Source organism: Apostichopus japonicus, chromosome 5, assembly GCF_037975245.1.
Source record: "Apostichopus japonicus isolate 1M-3 chromosome 5, ASM3797524v1, whole genome shotgun sequence".
Taxonomy (NCBI): domain Eukaryota; kingdom Metazoa; phylum Echinodermata; class Holothuroidea; order Aspidochirotida; family Stichopodidae; genus Apostichopus; species Apostichopus japonicus.
Window position 1 is genome coordinate 6,502,999 of NC_092565.1, and position 20,032 is coordinate 6,523,030.

Genomic DNA, 20,032 nt, shown 5'->3' on the forward strand with positions numbered 1-20,032 from the left:
CAAACCCTTTATTTTTTTGTCCGACCATATATGAACACCTTATTTATAGGTGATGCAACAATCGTGGTTATGTATTTATCGATTCATACTGAACTCTCAACAAAATATACTATCTGATCAATTTTCCTTAAATAAAGATGCAATGATACAAATTTAATTTTTAGTCCTACAACGCTACGCCTCTAATTCAATCAAAGAAAGTCAAACCTTAAAAATGTAATGATTTATATTTAAAGAGGTGTGAAGCTTACAACTTCCGCCGATTCTTTTATTCCATACATGTAGTATGCACAGATTGGTGTTGCTTCGCTGACCGCCAAACAAATATCATAGTAAAATGATAATCCATAGAGAGGTATTCTTTGTTCTTGTATCATGCATCGTAAATTGCAATAATATTATTTCAGGTAAGGCAATAATAATGCAAAGACTTCATTTTGGTTAAGCGAAGCAACCACTTCAAAATAAACAGCTTTTTGTATAGTTGCTCGACAGTTGCCAGAAATTTAAAGAAACCCACCGAATATTTTAGACTAATAGACTAACTTTCGCAAATATTAACACTAAGGTATATATAATCCTACTCGATTTATCCACACCCAGTTATTCACATCTTAGCAGCAGGGCAAGTATCCACATAGGAGTTGTTCATATTTTGAGAATATTAGATGCATTTCTTCCTTCACGGAAATAGCTTTTATTTTATTAACCAATAAATTAATGACTGCGATAATAAGCTGTTATCCGCCATATGAATATTCCATCATATATACTTGTTTACCCTGCCAAGTCGGAAACGGAAACAAGGAAAAAGGGATGGCGCAATTGCAATATGTTGTCTAAATATTATAGGATAATATTGTAACAGCTTAGCTCCAATGCTGCAACATTTGTTCCATTTTATAATTACGTTCAGGTTTAAGAGCTGCACAGCGAAATGTTCAACTCAATATGACAGATATAATCTCAACAATACATAGTCGAGTCTTTCATAACTCACATTTATCATATATAGTGTCTTGTTTAGTGTAGAAAAGAGTAGCCTAATGCACTTTTGGTAGATTAACAAACCTTATATTTCCAACAACCTTCAATTCCATTATTGAAGCTATTCGGGTAATGTGTCTTGCCCTTTAGGTTTCCAGTTGATGAAACCATGAAGTAAAGGATGTCGTTAACTAATGTTACAAACATGTCAAATAAAAAATGACCTTGCTTCTGTAATCAATAAACTAATTGACTCTGCTTTTAATTTTTCTTGATCAAATAAGGCTTTTTAATATAATCTTATCAAAAATATGTGACTAAACTCTAGATCGAAGTATGAATATGAGAAGGTCATAAGTTACAAATGAAATATGTAGAGCTTTAATTCCGAATGGAGATCACACATTGTATTGGAATATATTAAACTTTAAATTTCGCTCTCAAGGGATACAAATTCAGTCAATTGTGAGGCAAAAACTTGTGGTGACTTAATGCCCGGATGTTACCGCAGTCTTTACCAGGCAGTCAACTCGAATATAACATTAAACTATTACAGAGGAGAGGCTTCTTCTTTTTGTTTTTGTAATAAATTGGCCAAAGTTTTATTCAAACACATATAGATATATAAACAGACATAAGTTTAGTCGCTTGTTCCGAACTGAGATATAGAAAACTGAATCTTTGCCAATGTCCAGCGGGTTTACCACACTGAATAATTGGCTCAATGAAGCGCTTTTATGTAAAAGTTGAGATACGGATGCTTCTTTTTATTATCAATACTGTATATTTTCTATGAGAAACTAGCGCCATCATTTTCATCAACTTTCTCTCCTGCGATGTTTGGTCGCTCCCAGCCCAGTTAACAATATAAGTGAACTACGTTTGATTGAACTGTTCTTTATTGTTAACCATACAGCAGCAGTTATGATTGAAAATGGGTTAGCAGGAATTTTAGCAAAGCAATTTTTTCGACATAAATATATTTATAGAATTATATAACAAGTAAAGTAGTTCCTTACGGTATATACATATACAGTTTACTCTTAAAAAATATAAAATAATAAACTCTACTGTGTCAGTAATGTGTATTCGGTCATTCTGTCGGAACCATGGAGTAAATTTAATTCTACTATTGTCTAAAAGGATATGACGGAATATTTTAATTCTCTTTTATTTCAAATTCATGTTAGTACTTTTTTTTTTCCATTTTTCATTTGCAAAACATTCTAGTGAATCACGACATTGGTAAAATATTTGACCTCAAGCAAATGTATTTAAATCACTTCTTAAGAGCATTGTCAGTATAGAATACAAGAAACTAAGTTAATGCGATATACATATACTACACAAGAACGTACTGAAAGAATATCAACATTACGGTTTAGCTAAGATATTAAAATCAAAGTCTAATAAATGGTACCCCATACAGGACATGAAGATGGTTTTGTCATTAACACAACAATATAGTTGGAAGAGCACTTGTTGGATATCTTGCCATGGCGTAATTACTTCAGGAAAGCTGGTTGATACGAAAATGCTATTCATGTATTATAGTGTACTCTTTCACTTTCTTTGACTTAGTTCAAGTACAGGAATCGCTTTGTGATTTCTTTATAGTAGGGTATTGGAAAATCATCAAAATTCAGGCAAACAATTACATTATAAAATGTGACCGTCATGCACATGCACATGTATCTGACTTTCGTTCTTCGCCGTCCTTGCTTCGATTGCAAATATATATATATATATATATATATATATATATATATATATATATATATATATATATATATATATATATAAATAGTGCAATATCAACTTTAATAACTCATATGGCATTGAATTAAGTTACCTATAACAACGATACGACTGAAAGATGACGAATTCATCATAAAAGAAAAGTTAAGAAATTTAAGAATATACGACTTACCTTTGAGATTTTGTCGTGACAAGTCGATAATCTTATCACCGCTTCACAACCGCCGCTCCGAGAATGTGACTGTTTTTCCCCTTGTAAATCTGGTCTCCAATTTCACTAGCATTTGAAAAGCTATTTAAATCCGTCCACAAAATATGAATTATGTCATACCGCCCTCTTTTTTTCCGTTTTCTAACATCAGTTTGCTGAGATACCTGAAAGGTAGTCTGCTTCGATAACAATTTCGTGTTACGATATCTGCATTCACACATGAAAGTTACAGACTAAAGCTAGCCTTAATAGTAAGATATATATTTGCACATTTTCTAAAGAATGCACGACTGCTCCAATGATGGAATGAAAGATACACTAGTTTCGTAATGTGAAATGAAAACGTTAAAGGTCTACGAGCACCTAGCCAATTTGCCCCATATTCAGCATACACTAGTTGTGTATAAAATTCTCATTCAAATTATGCATTTTCTTTTGTCTATGATATATGAGACGAAAGGTCCACTTGCGAATGGCACGATAGAATTATTCCCCTTCCTCTGTTTCACATGAAATGATCACCACCGTTAAGGTCATGAACTCATGACACGGCTCTGTTGCGTTAATTGGTGGGAGTTTTCTTTATTATGTTGCTGCATTAAGCTTATATCGTTTCACATGTTTGTGTAAATGGGACCAATCGTTTCTGAAATATTTTCATTTTTGGCCAATAACGCCGTTTCAATAAGGAGGTACACACACAACACATCTTTGTGATTCCATTTATCATCTATATATTATCAATGTAACTTTAGATCATTTCCTTCTTTAAAGGCCGGGACGGAAATCAGGATTTCTTTACTATGAGGTAGATCGCCAGGTGTGGGCTGGGTAGGGATGGATGAGAGGTGTCTCAACTTTGGCAACACGCTTCTGGCCGACAACCTTACCTGCAACTGGATTCCTCACATAGAGAGACAGATGCAGGTATTTGGAATGCACGATGCGTTATCTATGAACATAATTCTTGCGTCGGCTCTTCTGGTGGAAGGCTTCACGTAGAGCAGGTCGAAAAATAAGAGTGAGAAATAAGTGGTGTATTGCGCTGCCATTTACCAGCTATTGTTGAGCAAACTCAACTAAAGCGTAAAACGGTCGAAGTTTCATGTGGCAGCCTGGGGCACGGCGTTGGAGCAACCCTTCACAAATGAAAGTTAAATTCTAATGCATATTTTAGAGGTTGCAGTAATGTTGTGTATTGCGTTTGTCTTGTTGGTCTTTATGCTTTCAATTTCCATTCCGTTCAATTTCTTACCCCGTGATTTATATTACAGAGATTGGAACAGCAACTCCGTGTTTCGTAACATCATAGTTATTATAATAACTATGGTAACATCTAAAGTGAATAAAAGTAACCGTTCTGATAATTTATACCTTCTACGCGTTCCATGCAACAACTTGCAAAGCAAAATTCTTTCGTGTTGATTCGATCTGGGGTTCACCTGTTTATGTCATTCAATCAATATCGCATTATTGAGAAGGTGTTGAAGGGGCCTTATTCTCCTACCAGGTAGCCTTTGTATTCTCATTAGTCATGGACAGTAACATCTTATGTAAATAACGTGTAGAGCAGAATTCTTTGTTTTAATTTATTTTGCTAAAAATTGTGATATCAGTTTACCAAACGTTCATCGCCAAGGACTCGGGAGTAGTACTATAAGTCTTCAAGTGTGCGTACATGTTGAAGGTTGTTTACACTGGTTTCCAGGAAGTCAAACATGTAGGCTAGAAAAAGCTGAAATACATGCAATGATCAAGTTTACTTCGAAGTGCGGTTAGAGAATTATCATGACACAAGTTATTCTACACCAAAAAAGAAAGAAGAGAAATAATAACACCAGCGCATAATGGTATTTTCATTTTTCAGCTTGCGTTTAATTAACTGTGCAGAACAGCATTGGTTAATAAATGTTAAGAAGTGTACTTGTAAGACCTCCAGAGTTAGGCTAGGCTACAGACTGTACAATATATCTGCCCTACCTTCAGCGTGGAGCCAAGACCTGCACAATGCATGCTCTTATTGCAGGCACTGCTCTCTTGTGTCCTTCACACGAGCAATACAACTGCCAAGAAAATTAATTTAATAAGATAAAAACACAAGTTACGAAGACTGTATAGACTAGGCCTACCATAATTTTCTAGCCTTAAATGTTACTTAGGAGTAGGACAGTAGCAGACAATTTCTCAATCAGCCTTAACTTAGGATTAGGCTAAAGTCAGACAGGAACAGACAGTTACTGTAACTCTCCCAGCAACTTCCTTGTTTTTAAGGCAATGTCATGGTCTCCCAATATGTGTTTATCCCATCAGGAATGTGCCCACTTGTATGTTTTAAACCTGCTTTTTCGGATGTGGAAAAGAATCCACTTTATTTTTCTGGAGGTAAATGTATAAATGCTTGTGCTATTGCATTTTTCAGCGCTATTTGATGTTAGTGTGAAAATAACTTAAGGTAACTCTAGTTATAATATTGTAGAGGTAACATGTAAACATTGTAAATTATTCCTACCACTGTGAAAGACAGTTTGTAGGGCTGTAGGACTTACAAAAAAATTGTGGTCACAATTTAGCAACTGTCATCAGACAACTGTCAGGCATCTGTAACTATTGTGGAGCAAGTTGCATAGTATTTGCAATCTAGCATGTAAATTATGCGTATAATTTATCTCTGAAATTTGATTGTTGTCTTTCAATCGGGTTTTCTGTTCTTTTTTTATTCGTTTTAACAGGTATCAGTAATAGATGCAAATTTTTATTTGCCTTGACGCAAAAAAACCTTGAAAATACTTGCTGGTCTGTTGACCAGCTTGAGGCTGACGATGTTCTTACTGACCAGTAGAGTAACTACAACATCATGGATGCAACACCAAGGGCTTCCAAACTTCCAAGGCCAAGTTCACAAGCAAGGAGCTCACTTCAAGACCAAGAAGGAAGACAAAGTGCCTTGCCTTCCACGAAAAGTGGAGATACCTCAAAGAACCAAAAGACTTCTCCGTTAGTCCAACAACTGAGAGGTGAAATAAGGCAACTGAAAAGACAAATAGACGAAGAGGCTTCTCATGTCAAAAATTTGAAACGTGAAAAAATTAAGGATGTTCAGAAGGCCAGAGACGAGGAGCAGGGAAAAACGAAGAATGCATTATCCGATCTCAGATACAGACTGAGCCAAGAGAAGGACCGAGAATTAGAAAGCCTTAAGGCTCAGTTGGCAAAGCAGCATGGTGCTGAGATAAGTAAGATTCTAAGAGAGAAAGATGCTTTTACAAAGGCCAACAAAGAGGCGAGTAAAGAGAGGAGTGCTTTCATCCAACGGTTGCAGGAGGATGCTCGTACTGAGGTCCGGGAGGAAATGAAAATGCTCTTTTCTTCCGAGAAAACAAGGTGAGAAATTTTAGCAAATATATATGTTCCTATTGCAAATACTGTCATTGGAGCTACTTAAGTCTGAAAAAGTAGCTTAATGGTTGGACAAAAATTTCTAGTTTTGTTCTCATTTTCAAGATGTTAATCAAACTACAAATTGCCTAGAATCAAAATCAAATTTAGCAAAAACAAAAAGGCAAAAGGCTCTGAGGTTTAGATTCTAAACGTAAAACCTAAAGAGAACTACTGGGAATAGTAAAGTAACTTGTGGTTTGACAAGCTCGCAGATATACTTTAAAGTTGATAGATGTTTTCCCTAATACATGGTACAGTATTTTGCAATAAATAATTTGTTATTTAATAATAAAAGAATGAATAATAAAGAATGAATGAAGAAATACTGAAGAATGAAAGAAACCTGAAAAAAAAGTCAGTTGCTACTTTTACATATATCCATTCTTATCATTGTTCTTGTTTTGTTTTATTTTTCTTAAGATTTAAGCAAGAAATTGAAGAGTTGAACAAAAACAGAAAGAGACTTGAGGAAGATTTAGCCAAGGAAAGGTTAGCCAGTCGTGGTAGTTCTGAAGACTTGAGACGATTGAATGATGAACATCAAAGAGAAATGGAACAACTTAGGAAAGAAGCCAGAAAGGATATTATCATCCTGGTAATTTCATTTCTTTTTTTGTGTGTGTTAATTTTGATTGTTGGTAAAATTTCAAATGCTCTGTGCTTGTTTGTTTTTATTGTGCTGTTTGGTATTGCAGTATCCTCAACTGGTTTTGAAAAGTTTGCTTTAAAAATTTGATATCAAGGCGGTTAAAACTATTATTGCATTGAGTAGATTTAACTGTGTGGTTACAACAAACATTTAATTTGGTAAATACTTCTTTGCACTTTACAAAACAATTGTTGCTCAAAGGAAGGTTGAAAATTGCTATAAATGAAACATCAATTATTTTTTTTCAAACACAAAAAAAAAATTAATTTGAACAATTACGTAGTTATTCCATGCTATTTAAAAGAATGTACTGTTCTAAACAAAGCTTACTTCAAGTTATTAGCATATTGACTGGAATGAAATGCATTGTATGGGGAATATGCTTGAGGTGTTCACTGTGAAAATGCTACCCTTCACTAGATAGCTGACTCATTGGCCATCCATGGCACTTTCCGTGTCAGTCACTTCAAAAACATGCCTCTTTCCTCACAGTTAAACAAATTTCATGAGCTGGTCTTTGATGGTCTGTTAAAGTGGTCTTTTTAAGTTGCCTCAATTGCCTTAATTTGTTGCAGCACATGTACTTTCCATTCAAGCACTTCAACATACTAAGCCACAAAAAAAATCCAGATCCTGTTTGAAAGATAAATAAAAAAATATGTCTATCCTGTCCCCCCTTTTTGGGTACTTTTTCTGAGATAGGAGACCACTTTGGCAGATTGATATATCAACTCTAAATGGAGTAGACCACCTCAGGAGGTAGAATCAAGAAATCAATACAGAGGGGGGTTATTGCACCATTACAATCAATAAACACCTTTTGTAGTTTGTTTACACCAAATCAGTGTGAGTAAAAATCACTACACACTACAGGAAGGCATCACACAATAGCAATCCCTAAAGTTGTTGTCATGTGATTGTTGTACTTTTGAATGAACACTATATAGCTGTCATCTATTGAGTTTATAGTTAATGCTAGACAGTACAGTAAATATGACAACAACTTTCCACTTCTTGTATTTCTGGATTTAGCTTGCTTGAAAGGGAAATTAACTATTAAATCTAGATAATCCACTGCTCCAGATTATGGACTCTTACTGTTTCGGAATTAATATTACCGCTCTGGCTCTGATTAAGGATAGAATTCATTGCAAAGATCGTAATGGTTTTATTATGCAATGTTTTGATAGCAGTATGGATGTATTGAATATTAAAGAGTCATTTTGAAATCTATTTTGGAATATAGAACAAACTACTGTAACTGATCTAACAAACTCTGCACTCTTTTTTGATACTGTTGTGTAGCTAGTAATGACATAATCATGACAATAAACTGTTCTTTTTGTGCTAAAATTGTGGGCCATTCTCATAGCAGAAGGAGTGATTTAATACCAAAAATATTGAATAAGACATAGTAGGCTACAAAGTGAACACTTTCATAATGACTCGGTTCAGTCACTGAGATTCAACTGCCAGTGATGAACTAATGACTCAAGGGCCATGGAATAATTTTGCATTCATAGTTTGTGTACATATGGTAGCAGGTTTGAAGGCTCTGGACTCTCTCTTATTACTGTAAATGCTACATGGCTCCTTGTGTACATAAACTTGCTATACACATCCCATATACTTGTATAGCAATTTGCCAATTTTGCATAGCATTACTTTATGCAATACTGGATAAATTATTCCCAGGAGGAGAAGAGGGGGAATATTTGGTAAATGTGTCATTCAATTGGACCCCGCTGCTAAGGGAACTGTCCTTGTTTAAGAGAGAGAGAGGGAGAGTGACAGACATTGTGTAGTGGTGCTAACTAGCTAGGCATAGTGACGGTGTAATAATACACACCACAGCATAACATGGTACAGAAATGAATTGAAAGGTTAAAACAAGACTCCAGTTAATATTTTGGAGGACTGCTTTGTACATAAACCCAGAATGATGTTTTTCATTTGCATTTTTCATGTTAGAATTATGCATGCAAATAGGCTTAAGCTTTTTGCATAACACTAAATTGTCATGATTGCCTGACAACTTACCACGCGATAGTAGCAAGAACAGGTTGTTAAGACCGTCAAGGTTGAATATATGGTGAGGTTTTTAGATTTTGTATATTTTATTACCGTTTCATGAACGGTGCAGATTGATGAGATAAAAGCTAAAGATCGAATTGTTGCCGAGTTGGAGAAGGAGCTCGGTCACCAGACGGGGTATGCTCAAACATCGACGATGGAAAAGAGTCCTGCCCTAGATCGGCTGAACCTTACCAAACTCAGAGACACCTGGGAAAAGAAGTCATCTCAGAATTTGAACAACTCAAAGAGAAACGCTTCCGGAATTGAGGTACGATAAGTTTTTTATATGGTTATGATTATTCTGTATAGTGATGAAAGGTGCTGTTTTATAAGCACAATGCATGCCCACATGAAAAAAAGAAAACAAAAATATGAGATGTGGTTGATATGAGAAGATATTTTATGCCTTCTCAAAGGTAATATATAGCTTAAAATCTGCCTTAGAGTAAAAATTGAGTAATCTGTAGTCAGTTTGTAATTTTGATGGCTGCTTGAAAATTAATATTACAGTAGTTAACATTGTGGTTATGTAATGAAAGGTAGGGACAGGAATGGAAAGGGGAAGGGTAGGGGGGAGGTGGAGGGGAGGGAGGCATATGAAGAATGGAATTCTATTCTATGGAATGAATCATCAACTATGGAATCTATGGAATGAATCATCAGTATCATCAGAATCATCAGTATCATCAACAGAAGTTGTATGATCTATGTGAGCACACTTTGCTGCAGTTACATTCTTCATGTACTGTAAACAAACATACTTAGTCACTGTACTGCCAAGGTTTGTGTATGTAGTACGTGTATGCAGTATGTTGTTACAACTGACAGTCAAATATTACCAGATGTTTGTACGTAGGATAATACTTGTATATTTGACCTGGTTGCAACTTAACAACAGTATAAGGTCTGTCAGTTTTCTGTGAAATTCTACTTTTTTTTAACCTCAGCTGCTGTTTCAATGAATTTTGTACATGTACCTTATAACCTATTAAGGGGATTTTTTCCTCTCCAAATCTAAAACACATAAATTTTTGCAGGAATTAACACAGGGAAAGAAAGCATTCAAATTACCAAGTGGACCTGGTATCACCTCTGAAATATTGAACTTGCAAGTTCTGGGTACAACATAGGCCCATTATGATTTAGGCTACGTACACGGTTGCAAACAATGTTTTTTTTTTCTGTTGTTTTTCTTGTAGTGCAAAAAGAAACAAAGGTTCAGTAATTGTGTTGATAAAACAGAGGTTCTTAGCTGTATTTATGAAATAAAAACCTCTGCGAGTGTGTCGACAATTTAGAAACAGTTTGGTGACATCTCGGGTATTTCAAATGGGCCATTTTGTTTTGGTTTTTTTTAAACAGCATTTGTATGTGTCACATTTAAAGCTAAAAAACAGATTTGGAAGAAGCCTCAATTTTGTACCATGTATATAATTAACTAGGGAATGAAAGTTAGTGTTCAAAGTTTGTGTATCAGTTGTCAACAATCTGAACTTTGTGTCTCTTATAAAATACTATGCTTCCTGTGTACAGTAGAATTGCTTTTACATCTGTGCAAACTGTGCATAGTTATATTGGAACATAGATATATGGGATAATATGGCATAGATATATGTGCATAGATATATGCATAGATCTGCATAGATAGATCTGCATAGATATGCATATGCATAGATATATGCATAGATATGCATATGCATAGATCATCAACTGTGCATATATATGGATATTTTGGAGTTCGAGTCACTCCAAGATTAATGTATGTCGTCCAGTTACAGACTTGTTGACAATTGACAATTCATAATCATGGACGTTAAATATGAATCTAAGAGACTGCCTTCCGTCAGCTTGCGGCTTTGATAAGCCAATGATGGCTTCTTTGCGAGTTCCTGCTCGCAGGAGGATCTAAAATACATAGCAATATCCCCAAATTTGCATACTATTATGCAGGATAAATCGTTCCATATTACCGTATTTGCCTAGATTTACTTTTAAATTTAGTCTCTTGAGCAGGAATCACAGCCAGTGATCCGTAAAACCATCAGAGTTTCATGTTTCCTTCATGACATTAACCTTTGCACTCAATTGGATTTTCCTTCATGTCACTGAAGCACAGCCTCAAATAACAGACATCAGTTTATTGTATTGATTTGAACTGATGACCTTTCAAGATTTGTTTACTCTGAATTCTCAAAATACATTTACAAACACCTTATCTCGTTTTCAAGATCAAACATGGATGTCACACAGTCACAGAGATAGTCAAACCCTCTTAATTGTTTTACTAGTTATGTATAAAAGTCAAAACAAATATTGTCTAGGGTGATAAATTATATACTCCTGGCAGCCTAGAAATATATATTTTTCATTGTTTGTTTGCAATTCATTGTGTGAATGCGAACATACTTGTAAGCAATAACATTATAACTCGGTAGTTATTGTGCACTGGACCGCTGAAACACTTGAGCACACGGTAGTATATCTGTGCATGAACTGTGTTGAGGAAAGGAATCTTTAGAGATATTTGTCCATTTTAATTTAAAGGCTTGTCTCGTATTATTATATCAGGCTGCTCTCTGTGTTTTCCTCAACGGTGTAATATTTTACTGTATCTCTTTTCTGGAAGAGATGTGATAAAAGGTAACTATTTTGATGATCAAGGGTATACTAGATATTTTTATTCTAATATTCTTAAAGATAAGATACACATTAAATAGAAATAGAAACCTAGATGTTTTTACAGTTATAAATGCTTGGAATCAGATATATCATTGAAGCTTGTCGGTGGGACGTTATACTCCAAATGACAAAATGTCCAATGTTTATTAACTTCTTGTAAAGAGTAAAGAAATTATTGACTTGTGGTTGGTTCCAACTATAGACATCAGAACGATTGGTTTCATGCCCTGCTGACCTACAGTATTTAGTTTTTCTAGTTTGTGAAAATCTGTATTTTAGTGAAATTCTTTGATTGTTACAGTAGAGTACCATTACCATGTCAAGTGTAATTTTCCATTAATCCATTCTCAATGATTTCTGAAACATTAATTTGCACTGAATATTGCACTGTAATATTCACATATATATCTAGTAAGAATTCCGACTTCTTCTTGTTCCAAATATCCCACCAATCTACCCCCCCCCCACCCCTTTAAAATGAGAAGCTTCCTCGTATTTGCTTCCTGACTGCTTTGGATGTCATCTTTGTCACTTAAGTAAATATGCAGAGTATTGTTGGTTTTTGGTTCGTACCACATATATGGAGGATAAGTTACATATTAAGCACAATAGCAAATACACTATGAAGTAGCTTTTACTGTGTTATTCTTTTACTGACTTGAACGAAATTAATCTAGTATGTTTTAACCAAGAACGTCTTCGTAATTAGGAAAACAAACCTTAGTTTTAGAGAATGGCTGGTAGAATTGTAATAATTGTACGCAAAATACTGAAAAAAAACCTTGCAATAATTTATTAGTGAGATTTACTGAAGACGGAAGTTACAGTGGGTACTTTATTTTTCACACCATCAGTGTTAATACCGTTTGTATCCATTCTGTAGTTCCTAAGTTACATCAGAAACTAATGACCATAGGATCGTAGGGTTAGTTTGTCAGTCTAGTGTGGTATTTAAATAAACTGTAAGCCTGAGCTAGCTAATGATAAAACACATACATGTACAGTTTGTATGTAGTACAGTCAAGTATCCTTTGGCCAAAATTAAACTTCTGTGTGTGATACTGTCCGTCTGATTCATACAATAGCTGTTTAATATGGTCTTTAATAAATGACAAAATGCCACTCCATTTAAAATCCAAACCATTAACTCCAGCAGTAGCAAGCGGAGATCGTGCAAATATTTTTCAAGTGAGTTCAGTTGTTATAAGTATTGATTTTGTTCTTAGCATTCTGTCCGTGCGGTCTTGATAGTTTTCTACACGGCTTGGCATGCAGACTTTGCAGTGTAGCACGCAAAGTACGGCTAATTAAGTCTCGACTGCAAACAATTGGCATATTTAGGTCATGGCCAAGTGGAAGTTAGATGTATACAGGGTGTACACTGTGAATTGCTCTACTTATGAGTTGTGTCCAACAGCTTGTGAAAGCAATTGTTATTCTGTACATAGGGAAAGAGAAAAATCTGCCAATTTCCACAGTTTGTAAAGTTTCTGTGAAGGATTGTTAATTTTTAGACCATTTATATTTGTGTGTAAAAATGTTTTTGGCTTTAAATGCAAACAGCTCAAATTTAATAATCAACAATTCCCTTTTCCACTTTTTTTTATTTTTATAATTATATGCCTACTGGTTCCACTTACACAGTGGACAACTCCACTATAAGACATAATTTGTAAATTTTAGACCTATATACTCATCTCTTTACATCCTAAGCAGCCTACATAAAATACCGTACTTTACAATCGGGCTCATCTGTTTCTATTATCTAGCATGTATGTCGGCACAGCATGTATGTCGGCATTAAGATGGGTAAGCCTATTACAGTATAACGTCAGCGAATAATTTATCAAGCATCACAAAAGATGCAACATGGTCACAGTTGCTATGGATACGCTAATATGCAAAAATCCAAAGATGTACTGTATGTACAATGTTCTTTACAGATCATATACACTATGTAGTCTTTTATAGTACAGAGACAATGTTCAGAGCCTTCAAGACTGCTGCAAAAGGCACAAATCTGAATGCTAAAATTAATCCTTGATATTAATGTGCATTGAGTTCTTGTAACTGTTTAATGAAGGCATACAGTAATATATATTGGTGCACTGCCTTTGGTGTGTTTATTGTACTAAGCTGTCCTCTGATTGTGAGACCTTTGAGACTTTAGACCTGGTAGTTTACGCAAGACTTTTGGATGGTCACTAGAACTCCAGTAGTACTCTTAATGGTTTCTATAGATGCTTCTGTTTATATAAAGCAGTTTTAGAGCATCCGTATAGTGTACTTTTAGTCTAGTTTCATCTCATAGGGAATTACTGTATTTCACCTTTTACATTTATTCGTACTAACGGCAGACGTGACGTGCTTTGGTTGGTCGGCAAACACTGAGCATATATGAAAGTCCTGTGTGCGAAAAACTGAGAAGTCTAAACTACATTGTGTAACAATTTGGCCATTTGAATATGTAGCATATGGCTAATGTGATATATCACATAAATAACGATATATTATAATGATATCGTATATGGTACTGCATGCATCATATTGTGACATATTTTCCCTGACCAGAAATGATTTATATCACAACAAATTGTGTGTGAGTTTTTCGATGGCCCTAAAATTGATTTTATACATCGCACCTCTCTGAGAGTACATGCAGTCATCACTCAAAGTATCAGATATGAGGATATAAGCATTGCAGTCTATATATGTATATGGAGTATGATTATAAACGTAAAGAGGAACAAAACTTAACCCAAAATGTGTCATCTCTTCATTGCAGAGTTTTTCCCTCTCATCATCATCTCTTGAGGACTCAAAGAAATCTGCAAAAGATGTTAGCAGAATAACTGAGAAAGAAGACAACTCACATGCAACTCAGACAAAAAATGTTTCTGCCAAGAAAAGTTTATCACTAAGGAAAGGTCCCTTGCCAAGAGGTAGTCCCGTACCTTCAGAGAATTCACAGAGCCGACGGTCTTTACCCAAGTTAGGCCCACCTTCCCGGGCAAGCACACCGACACGCCAGGTGACGGATTCATTGCAGAGAAGGTTGCAGGAATCCGAAGCTAGCCAAAAGAGATTGGAAAGGAAGTGTAAAATGTTGGAGGGCGAACTGAATAGATCGGTAAGATTCACCACAAAATTGAATTTGAAAGGTAGTAACCTTTCAAGTTCTGTACAAAAACTTATAAAATGGTGTGCTAGTCAGCTGATACAGTAGTTAATCCTATTCTACTTGATGACTTCTGCCCAGAATGCTATATGCAATTTAAGCCAGCTAGACCTTGTTGCTGTACACTTTATCTGGTTTGAAAGTTGTTCATATCTGATAAAGCATAAAGGGGAAAAAAATGACCAATTTTTTTTAAGTACTCACTGTTGGTCAAGTGTCACTGGTTCACCCAAAAATAATACTGTATTTGCCATTTTGTCAATATTGCAACAATGCAAACTCATCCAAAGCCAGCTTAATAAGTTTTAATATGGAAGTATTAATCCATGAATTTAAGTATTATATAGATAAAAAGGTACAGTACGTTCCTTCCCCTGACCAATCTTTGGTTTACATTCATGAAGAGTTTCTGACATATATACTGTATATACTGTAAATGAAAATCCAATAAATATGACAAGTTTGATCAGTAGATTTATAAAATCTGGTTTAACTGTTGGCAGAAGAGGGACCACTCCAAGAGGCCACAGAGTCCATGGACTACTGAAAAGATGGACCAACTCACAAAGCCAAAAGCTTCAAAGAAGCGGCCGAATGTAAGAAAGGGGATGAAAGATGATGCAGGACTGGAAGAGGAACTTGGGAGAATCAGAAGACAGATGGACGAACAGTTTGAAGAAATTGTCGAACTTAAACAAGCAGCCATGGTAAATTTGTTTCAGAATCATCAAGAAAGGATAGAAGTAGAATTAGGATTGAAATGTCTTTTTGCAGTTTTATAAGCTGCTTTTAAAAGTTCTTCTGCTATCATGACATATTGCAGAAGAAGTTCCTTTTTGGGTGAAGTTGAAGACAAGAAGTGACGTTCAAGTTTTTGTTTCTATACATGTGTTCAAAATACAGTATGGTCTGACCGAGGACCAGTTTGAGGGGGTGATCTTGAATTGTTACCATCACTGAGAACGTAAACTCTGAATCCATGGCATGACATTTTATGATCTGCAATCATGTAGTAGACAGGTGCACAATTTTATTTTATTTATTAGCACAATCTTGCATTTAGTTGTTTCTGTGTATAAGTATTAGATTTCCTTTTGGTTTCTTGCAGGTTGACAAGAAACGTCAGCTATTCGGTAGAAGAAATAGTCTGCCATCGGAGACCCAGTCAGAATTTTGTCCGTCCTTGAATTCATCCCTGGCCTTCTCAGAGGCTGACGGAATACACAGCCTTGGAAGGGTAATAACAATGTCCATTTTCCTTCCCCTAATGATCCCTTGTCATGATCTGGCAATCAATGTTAATTCCTTTGTAGGTTTTCTGTTGGTGTTGAGTAGAATTGTTTGTTAATGATACGTCCTCTGCAGTTTGCATTGCATTTGCCACAAGCTGGTGGCACTATACACTATCTTCAACTGGCAAAATGTGGTACTTGAAATTAGAATGCCTATTGTTCATTTGTACTCTTGCCTCTCATACCTGTCTGAAGTCTAGCTTTGCACTTTCCCATCTAGTTAATCAAATTAATTGATAAATCTTTCGCACTAGTTAATTGATAAATCTTTGGCAGTAATTAATTGATAAATCTTTGGCACTGTGCCTCCTGATCCTACATCTGATACTCTGATCACTTCTCCCTTCTTCATAATCTCCATTCGGGAGGCAAACCTAATGTGTTTTATCCCAGTGGCTTATCCGCTAGTACAGTAGGTTAGAGTCGTAACCTTGTATGAAAACAAGCTGTAGATTGGAGTTTGTCATGTCCTTCCTTCCCAAACTCTCTGGCTTTTACCTAGTAACCAACCAAAGATCTTCTGTTTTTTACAGCCATTGAGTAGATCAGATTTTGAGTCCAGAGAGAGCCTTTCCATGTTGACAGCAACAGATAGTAAGTGGGGCTCAATGGATGAAGATGTCAAGGAACTTAAGTCGCAGGTAAGCTCTCCTTGTAAATCTCCTAGTCTCAGATTTGTTTTCGACCGCAACACATCCAAAAATTCACACACCGCAGATATTAAATCGTTGAATTAAGTATATATTTAAAATCAGTTCTAGACTAATTCTGCTAATCTGATTTGATCTGATCTGATCTGGTAATCTGTTACTCTGAATCTGTTAATCTAATCTGTTAATCTGATATGTTATCTGTTACCCTGATCTGTTATCTGGTGACTACATAAATATGAACAATTATAAGAAACGGTCGGGAATAAGGAAAATGGAACTAATAATAAACAATAATGACAATAATCAATGACCTACACGAATACATAACTTTACACAAAGGCAATAATCATGGAAGTGAATTCTCAATGCAAATATCTTTAAACACATTTGATTATGTGATGTACCTTTTATACACAAAATCATTCCTAAATTACACATGTATTATACGTTTATACATCAAAGAGGTTTAAAAACAACTTACATGAAACTTTTGGCTTTAATCCTATACAAAACAAATATACGTCAATCGTCATCAATAGTTATCGTTACAAAACAAATATACGTCAATCGTCATCAAGGAAAAACACATTTCATGAAACTTTTGGCTTTAATCCTATACAAAACAAATATACGTCAATCGTCAAAAATCATTATCGTTACAAAACAAATATACGTCAATCGTCATCAATCGTTATTGTTACTGTGAATAAATTAATTAGAATAAACCAGAAGCAAACAGAATACAGGCTAATTTAAACCAAGGACGCAATTCACACGCACTTTGATATGCGCAACAATGATGCACAACGCAAAACACAGCATCACACGCATTGGAAAGTCATTTACACTCCTCGGCAACAGTTTATGACCCGAAGGACAAAGTTTGTACACAAAATAGTTTTGTGTACAAACTCTCTCCTCTTCCCCTGTAGCTTTCTTCTCTCCATCCCTTGTCCACTTATAATCCCCTTTCATCCATCTCATTGTGTTCACCGTGCTCATTAACTTTGTCTGTATTCTGTGCGTGTTTTTGTCCCTTCTGTTACTTGTCATTTAGCCTCTGAAGAAGATTCGAAACGTCAGGCCAACTTACTTTTACACAAAATAGTTTTGTTGCAGATATTGATTAAAACAATACTGCAAGTTTACTACATAGGTAGTAGATTAAAACAATATCTCCATGATATTTTGGTTTTATCACAAAGATGTGAGTGACATATGTTATAAAGTTTTTTAGTAAATCAATGAAATTTAATTAATGTATCTGTCAACAGCAGTGTCACTGATATCACCATAGCAAATGAAATATCTGTGTAAATGTACAGATTCTCTCCAGAAGCTAAAAAATATTTTTCCAGATGCCTTTAATAATGGGTACAATATTAATAACTAAAGCAAGCACAGAAAAGTGTTTTCACACTTCAAGAAGAAGAAAAAGTCAATAAAAGTAATATTATGCAATTTTCAATCAAGGTTTGAAAAAAAAAATTCCAAATTACATCACAGACACTGATAACCTTTTGTATTAAAGAAATAAATCAGAAGAAAGTGGAACCATTTTGGTTTCCTTTTTCTTTCTTTCAAAAAGTTGACAATGGACAAAGGATGGCTGACCTCAAATTTAGCCACTGGTTTGGTGGGTCATTGTTACTGATATAAAATTATGGGAACATAGTTTAATTTAGTTTTTAGAATCTGTGAATCAATGAATTAGCATATTAATATGCTAATTAAATGTAAGTGTAGTTGGTGGGTCTCGAGGAAGTCAGTTCATCAATAACTTTACCTCTAATAAAGTAGTATTTGGGATGATCATTTTCATCGTGTGACACTTCTGTAGTATTTATCATCCAATTATGACAAAATTTGCATTTTGTTCTTCTTTGTCTCAATGAATTTCAGCTTCTCCAAATGGAAACTTCTCAGGAAATATTACTCTCAGAACTTCACGAATCAAAGGAACAGAATGAACTGCTTGAATTTCAGCTTCTTGAAGCCACAGAGTCTGACCAGAACCACGGAGAGGTATGGTGAACGATTTTGTTTTGGAATTAAGAATGGACATTAGCCAGAGGGACTTTGTAATGACCCTAAAATTGTTAGATATGCTCTAATGGTCACAATATTTAACTCATCATGCACATTTGACACTAAGTCAAAACTATATTTACATAACAAGGTATGGGAAAAGAGGAGGGGAAGGGAAAGTCATAGGGTCCACTTCTCCTCCTCCACTTGAAAAGTGAGGTGGGGGGGAGGGCAGAAGCTAGTTTGTGAACCATGTAATTTAATTACCAAAATATTACGTTGCATTGATAATGGCAGGACAGCCCCGTCAAGCAGTGATTGGTCGACCGTAGCTGTTGATAAGCACAATTAAGCCATGAATGCTTTTACCGGAAGATAACCGTTAATGCTTTGATCCCAACCCTTGAGTTATAGGACACCTCCGCAATAAATATTTGGGCATAGAATGAGGGTGTTACCCTTCCGTCGTATAAATTAGCAACAGCCTTAAGAAATTTGATACTTCTCAAGAGGGGCTTAGATAGATTTCTTTACTCCTTCTTTATAAAACCCTGAAAAAATAAAAATAAACACACACCCAGCAAAACAAGTAACGAAATATGTCTCAAGGATGTTGGAAGTACTATGCCCTGTTTGAACTCTTTTAAGAAAAATAAGAATATTCGCTTGCGAGTAAAGGATTAAAGACAATCCCTTCATCAAATTTGCAGATTTTAAATCTGACAAATATAACCTGCTGACAAAGAAATTGCAAGGAACAAGCCAAAGTAGGTATTAAGTTATTTTGCAAAAATTATAAAAGATATTATCTTCCAGGCGAGATTTTTACCTAGCTGTTATACCTTGATATAGATATATATATAGTTTTTGCATTTTTTTTATGATGTGAAAATGTAAAAATGTCTGTTTTGCATTTTGTTTTGAAATGATTTCCGTGTTTTCTTCGTTGCAGGATTTATCTGGCTTACCAGGGTCGACGACAGAATTACTCAGGGAAGTCTTAAAATATATGCAAACCTACGAAGGAAAGGTAGAGTGCTCTGTTTTGAATTATTAAATATTTTGTAGTCTTCACTTATTTGC

At 35.1% G+C, this 20,032-nt stretch overlaps 2 protein-coding genes across 5 annotated transcripts in view; one reads left to right on the plus strand and one right to left on the minus strand.

Moving 5' to 3' along the window:
* Positions 1-3,012, minus strand: part of LOC139967429 (uncharacterized) — a 26,074-nt gene extending 23,062 nt beyond the window's left edge. Inside the window, exon 1 of the mRNA XM_071971197.1 lies at positions 2,918-3,012. The gene's annotated coding sequence lies outside the window, so the exon portion shown is untranslated. The remainder of the gene's footprint in view (positions 1-2,917) is intronic.
* A 1,354-nt stretch (positions 3,013-4,366) lies between these two features.
* Positions 4,367-20,032, plus strand: part of LOC139967431 (uncharacterized) — a 52,619-nt gene continuing 36,953 nt past the window's right edge. For 2 of the 4 annotated variants that reach the window (XM_071971199.1, XM_071971204.1), the window contains exons 1-10: positions 4,484-4,806; positions 5,686-6,337; positions 6,815-6,989; positions 9,187-9,387; positions 14,584-14,928; positions 15,480-15,683; positions 16,085-16,213; positions 16,802-16,909; positions 18,824-18,946; positions 19,902-19,979. In XM_071971199.1, coding sequence (XP_071827300.1) covers positions 5,811-6,337; positions 6,815-6,989; positions 9,187-9,387; positions 14,584-14,928; positions 15,480-15,683; positions 16,085-16,213; positions 16,802-16,909; positions 18,824-18,946; positions 19,902-19,979 — 1,890 coding nt within the window. In that variant the 5' untranslated portion in view covers positions 4,484-4,806; positions 5,686-5,810. The other 2 variants (XM_071971200.1, XM_071971203.1) reach the window with 2 other exon arrangements.